Source organism: Malus domestica, chromosome 07 (genome assembly GCF_042453785.1).
Source record: "Malus domestica chromosome 07, GDT2T_hap1".
Lineage (NCBI taxonomy): Eukaryota > Viridiplantae > Streptophyta > Magnoliopsida > Rosales > Rosaceae > Malus > Malus domestica.
In genome coordinates, this window is record NC_091667.1 from 19,126,097 (window position 1) to 19,132,406 (window position 6,310).

At 38.9% G+C, this 6,310-nt stretch overlaps 1 protein-coding gene across 1 annotated transcript; it reads left to right on the top strand.

Moving 5' to 3' along the window:
- Positions 1-207: 207 nt before the first annotated feature.
- Positions 208-5,290, top strand: LOC103439206 (C-terminal binding protein AN). The gene is made up of 7 exons (XM_008377748.4): positions 208-976; positions 1,728-1,896; positions 1,989-2,119; positions 2,775-3,566; positions 3,695-3,742; positions 3,844-3,957; positions 4,890-5,290. The coding sequence occupies exons 1-7, from the start codon at positions 374-376 to the stop codon at positions 4,962-4,964; spliced, it is 1,932 nt and encodes a 643-aa protein (XP_008375970.3). The 5' UTR covers positions 208-373; the 3' UTR covers positions 4,965-5,290.
- Positions 5,291-6,310: the final 1,020 nt, after the last annotated feature.

Genomic DNA, 6,310 nt, shown 5'->3' on the forward strand with positions numbered 1-6,310 from the left:
GGTAATGAATTTTTAGTTGAGGAACTATAATTGCATGTTTTGATAAGTTGAGGGACTAATGGTAATGCATTTTTAGTTGAATGATCATTGCTCCAATTAAGTTAAAATTAAAAGATCATTGCTAAAATTTATCTTTCCTAAATAAGAGGGACGAAGTACGTCCAAAAATAAACAAAACAAAACAAAACAAAACAAAACAAAAAAGTTTTGGGAACATGAGGGGAATTATGTAAAATGGGAGGGGCAAGTAGTGGGTGAACAGAGCGGCAGAGAAATGAGAGCCATCACTAGACTTAACCCCAAGAAATGCCCAAAATTACAAGCGTAAAACCCTAATCCACCATCACCACCACCACCACCACCACCACCGACCATGAGCACCACCAGATCCCCTGTGACAATGCCCCACCGTAACAGCCCTACCACCTCACCCTCATCGCTTCCCTTGGTCGTCACTCTCAATTGCATCGATGATTTTGGGATGGAGCAGGACTCCTTGTCCGGCGTTGCTGCCGTCGAGCACGTGCCGCTCAGTCGCCTCGCGGAAGGCAAGATCGAGTCTGCCTCCGCCGTGCTCCTCCAGTCCCTCGCCTATCTCCCACGGGCCGCCCAGCGCCGCCTCCGCCCCTACCAGCTCATCCTCTGCCTCGGCTCCGCCGACCGCGCGGTAGACTCGGCCTTGGCCGCAGACCTGGGGCTCCGGCTCGTCCACGTAGACGTATCGCGCGCCGAAGAGATTGCTGACACGGTTATGGCGCTCTTCCTCGGGTTGCTGCGCCGGACGTACATGCTCTCCCGCCACACACTCTCCGCTTCGGGATGGCTCGGCTCGATCCAACCGCTGTGCCGCGGGATGAGACGGTGTCGAGGCTTGGTTTTGGGGATTATCGGTAGATCTGCGTCGGCTAGGTCTCTGGCCACAAGGAGCTTGGCCTTCAAAATGAACGTTCTCTATTTTGATGTTCAAGACGTAGAGGTACTGATTCGATCAAATTTAGTTCTCTGAAACTCATATTCAGCTAAACTGAACTAAAAATCGATGTTTAGTGGCTCGAAGAGTGCATCTTTTGGAGTTTGTGAATTCATTTTTAAGTTTCAACATTTGAGTAGCTGAAATATGTGACATTTGAATGTGCTTTTTATTGTTCATATTGATATTGTTGAGACAGTGAACTTCTTTCTGATGTTTATTGAAGCATATTATGATGGAAAATGTGGAAAAGTTTGGGTATTCGATCCTAATCTACGTTCCCAACCTAAAATGTGGTATAACTGTATACTTGACTATGAATCTGATAGCGGAAAAAAAAACAAAAAAACAAAAAAGAGAGACAGTAGATTCAGTTCATTTTGATGTTTGAAGTTCAATTGTGGTTCATTAATATTTTCTTTTCGGATTGGAAATGGGTTAGTTTTATTGGAGCAGAATGCATTACTTGTCGAGACATTGTGAACTTTTAGTTTTTTACTTATTTAATTATCTATTGGGGTGGTGGGTACACGTTGATGTTTTAGTTGCGAAGTACTGCTTCCTAGTATCCTTAAGATTATATGAATTCTGGAAAGTATAGTGTCTTGAAATGTTTTCACTATATATTTTTCATATTAAGCGACTTGTAAACTTAATGAAACTTCTTATGGAAATAAACTTTGTTTTTGCCACTTTTATTATCTAAGAATTGCCTGGTTGGTACCGTATAAACGTTTTGCCTGATACAATATCTCAGGTGAATGGAAAAGTGAGCAGGTCTCACATAAGCTTTCCGTCTGCTGCCAGAAGAATGGATACACTTAACGATCTATTGGCTGCAAGTGACCTCATCTCACTGCACTGTGATCTGACGAATGAAACAGTTCAGATTCTAAATGCTGAATGCTTACAGCATGTAAAGCCTGGTACATTATTCTTCATTTTGCCCCTGTTTAAGGAGTTTTGTGGTCCTTGTATTTTATATTAGCATGGAATGATTTTAAGTCTTGTTGTGCAGGAGCATTTCTGGTAAACACAGGAAGCTGTCAACTATTGGACGATTGCTCTGTGAAACAGCTTCTGATTGATGGAATTTTAGCTGGTTGTGCTTTAGATGGTGCTGAAGGGCCACAATGGATGGAAGCATGGGTATGCTAACTCTTTGTGGGCTATCGATATGTTACCATAGGCTGTGTAACTGTGTCAATTTCTGGCAAATACTTGTGCTTGATTGCTTCAGTATGCTTTTCATTATATCCAGTTAGTCTAGTTCCTCTTTCACTCCATTGCTGGAGTTTTTTGCTACTTTCTTGGCATGTTTGAATGTCAGGACTTGCTCATAAAAGCTTGGGAGCTTTCAACTATTTATAGACCATATTCTCTTGCAAACTGTACGCACTAATAGGCAACTTATGTGTATGTCGGGTTGTTTTCGTTGTAGCCGTGCCCATCTTCTCATTGATTGCCCACTTGGTATCTGAATTATTAGATGTAGATTTTTCTTATAGGAGTAGGAAAAAAAATGCACCTGCATTCTTAGCATAAATTGTCTTTGAACTAACATGTGGCTATGTAGCCCTTCTTTGAAACCACTTGGTGTTTCGTGTGCTGTTAAAATGTGATAAGATAACTTTTGGGCATGAAAGGTGGAAGGGTATGGAAATTTCACCCGCTTCTGGATGATAGTATATTCTATGTATTTTTCGTCTTTATTCCTACACATGCATGAATGATGCCCATCAGGAGCATCTTATTTCGATATACCAGGTTGGTGCTAAGATATCTTATTATGGGTTTACTTCAGGTAAAGGAGATGCCCAACGTGTTGATACTTCCACACAGTGCAGATTATAGTGAAGAAGTATGGATGGAGATAAGGGAGAAAGCTATCTCCATATTGCAGACATTCTTTTTTGACGGGATTGTTCCAAAAGATTCTGTATCTGATGAGGAGAATGAAAGTGAAATAGGTGATAAAAATGAAGAGTCGGATAAGCTGGACAGAGAAAGTAACTTGCAGCTATCCGTTGTTGAGCAACCAACTGAAGTCAATCATGCAAGTTCGGAAAGCTCTCAGAATAAAGAAGCTATTCAATCCAAGGAGTCTCTTAGCCAGCACCAACTTTCAAATTTATCTCAAAGTGCCACTCGACCTGATGGAAGACGAGGCAGATCAGGTAAGAAAGCCAAAAAGAGGCATGCACACCAAAAAACCCGGCAAAAATCAGATGATCCTTCACGAGAAATAGAAAGTACCTTGCAGCAGGAGGAAGATACAGCTATGAGTGGAACTGATCAAGCATTAAGTTCAAGTTCTCGGTTTGCCTCCCCAGAGGACTCGAGAAGTAGGAAAACTCCAATAGAATCAATGCAAGTATCTCCTTCCGAACAGCTTCAAAAATCTATTAAGAGGCTCAGTGGAAAGCCTGGTGAGCTGTTGAAGGATGGGTATGTTGTCGCTTTGTATGCAAGAGATCGTCCCGCTCTCCATGTCTCAAGGCAAAGAGTTAAAGGTGGTGGTTGGTTCCTAGATACTATGTCAAATGTAACAAAAAGAGATCCTGCAGCGCAGTTTCTCATCGTTATTAGAAGCAAGGTAAGTATGCAAGAACTCACTTATTCTCTTGGACCTAAATTGTAAGCCTATTATTCAATCTATGCTGGCTGCTGTGTTAATTGCAATCTGGTTAGCTGATATGAAATAATCGATTCCTTATTATATAGGACACAATTGGTTTGAGATCTTTTGCTGCTGGTGGAAAGTTATTGCAGGTAATATTACTATGAATGAGATTAAAAATTGATCTTAAAAGCTGACTACCTGACTATTTAAACATCTGGGATTAAAATCAAGTGCTACATTAACATTGCAGATAAATAGAAGAATGGAATTTGTCTTTGCTAGTCACAGTTTCGATGTCTGGGAGAGTTGGATGTTGGAAGGTACCCTGGAGGAATGTAAGCTGGTTAACTGTAGAAATCCTTTGGTAAGTTCCTTTACTAGTTTTTTTATGTAGTTGCATTGCATTCTGCTTTCATGTATTTGAGATTGCGAATTTGACACTACGTACATATTTTTTGAATGTAAAAAACACGTACTTGCGTGTATTTTTTTTTAAATTCCGTTTTTTGTACATGTCTTAATGATTTGTTGAATTGCACTTTTTAAAAACTCAAACGTATGATACACGTGGGTACATACTTTTCAAGTTTAATACGTGTTATCTAGACACATTTTTCAATAATACATTTAAAATTCACGTATTTCTATATGTATTTTTAACATATTATTTGAAAACAAACATAAATAAATATTAAAATGTAAAAAAAGGCCAAATTTTCAAAGTATCGTTTTAGATAAGTTGCTGAATAATACGTGTATGTATTTTTCACGTACTATACCATTCTGTAGTTTACCAACTATAGTGCACAGTGAAGAGTAATGGTAGTTCTGTAACCATAGGTGATTAAGTTTTATTTGGACGAACATCTCTCTTCCCCCAACCCCGAGCAGAAATAAAGAAGAAAACTCTCCTGTTTAAATCTTTGGTCTCCCGAATCTATTGTTTTAAATTATTTAGTGCTTGCTTTATATTATTTTTAAGGGTTATACATTAACTGACCAGGAAACGATACTATAAAAATTTGCCTCTCGTTCTCCAGACTCCATGATGTAATTCTCTCTGCCCAAATAGTCGTAGAAGTGCTAAATTGTGAGGGTTTTATTTGGCTAATTAAGCCAAGCTTATTATTCAATGAAGGATAATTTTCTGATGATTTGCTCTTATGCCTCGGAGTGAACATTTTCTGTCGTCAATACTGCATATGTTCATTCCATGTGAATTTCAAAAAACTATAATTATTGTTGCCAATTCCATCCTTCTCATCTTTCGAATGCTTCATTGATACAAAACTGTAGGCTGTTTTGGATGTAAGCGTCGAGATTCTGGCCACCGTAGGGGAAGACGACGGGGTTACACGTTGGCTTGATTAGACTGCGACAGGAAAAAGAGTAAGAAGCCTAACTTTTTCATTCTGATTCTTTCCTCTTTCTGAGGTTTGTATCATTTTAAAACAGCTTGAAACTTGTAAAGCGTTCTAATTCTTATTATTTTTGGTTCTCTGCACTTAACTTTTTTTCGGGTTTTCCTCGCATAATGTTATGAGCTGGTGGAGGATTTGTGTTGTGGGTTATTCAGCCTCCAGACATGAGGTTCATGTATTGTGTAATGTGTAAGTGATGTCCTTTGGTTTGTTCCGAGGGATGGCGGTTGTATAACTCATCTGTCAGGGAAGTTTCATTCAAATTTTGAGTGCAAAGAGAGGAACTCACTGCTCTGCCAAGTTTATGTCCGTGGTTCTATATTATGGACGGGGTACGGGGGTAGCACAACCAACTCAGGTTAAAAACACAAGTAATCAATAATTTTGTTACTGAATGGCCCCTATAACAACTAAAGCAAACTAAATTGCAACTTCATCTTCCTTTTTCTATTATATTTGTTTCTTATCTTTCTTTTTGTATGAAATACTTTACTTGAAAAGCCATGGTTGTCTTTAACCTTACCCACAATATCATGCATCCACTCTCGACATATGTTGGCATAAACTTTCAGCATATGTTGAAAGAAATTGGCAGGTGCTAACTAGGTGCTCGACAAAATAGCCCAATGAAGCTTTTCGGTTAATATTATGACCCTATTGTTAGAAAATTATGACTACGCCACTGCTTACAAATATGATAATCAAAATGCCAACGATTAAACCACATGGCTTTTCCTTAATTAACCATGCAGTTTAGTTTGACCAACTAAAATAATACGCCTTCCAAGTATGTAAAACCGGATTAGGATCCTCTCTTGAGCTTAGGAGGCGGGGGCCTCTTGAGCAAATCACACGGACCGTTGATTTTTGATCTAATGATTACAATTATTATAACTTTTCGAAGGGTTTTTTTATTGTAACTGTTTGATCAAAAATCAATGGTCCGTGTGATTTGCTCAGGAGGTTCTAAGCTCATGAGCGGATCTTGATCCTGTAAAACCAACCAATATTAATACATGAGTATTTTGCCCATTAAATTAATCGTGTGGTTAACATTTGATTTGATAATTAAGTCGTTAAACTAATCAGGTTTACTGGTTTAGTACGTATTCTTGGATTTTAGTTGCCGAAAGGACTGGGCTTCTCTCGACCATGCTGGTAACAAACTCTAGAGCTTTCCTTCCATGTCTTTATCTTTTGGGGAATATTATATTATATTTGAGAGATACTGACGTCATCTCAGCATAGCCCTTTGAGTGAAACTATACAATGTTTAATATTATCTTATATATAAAG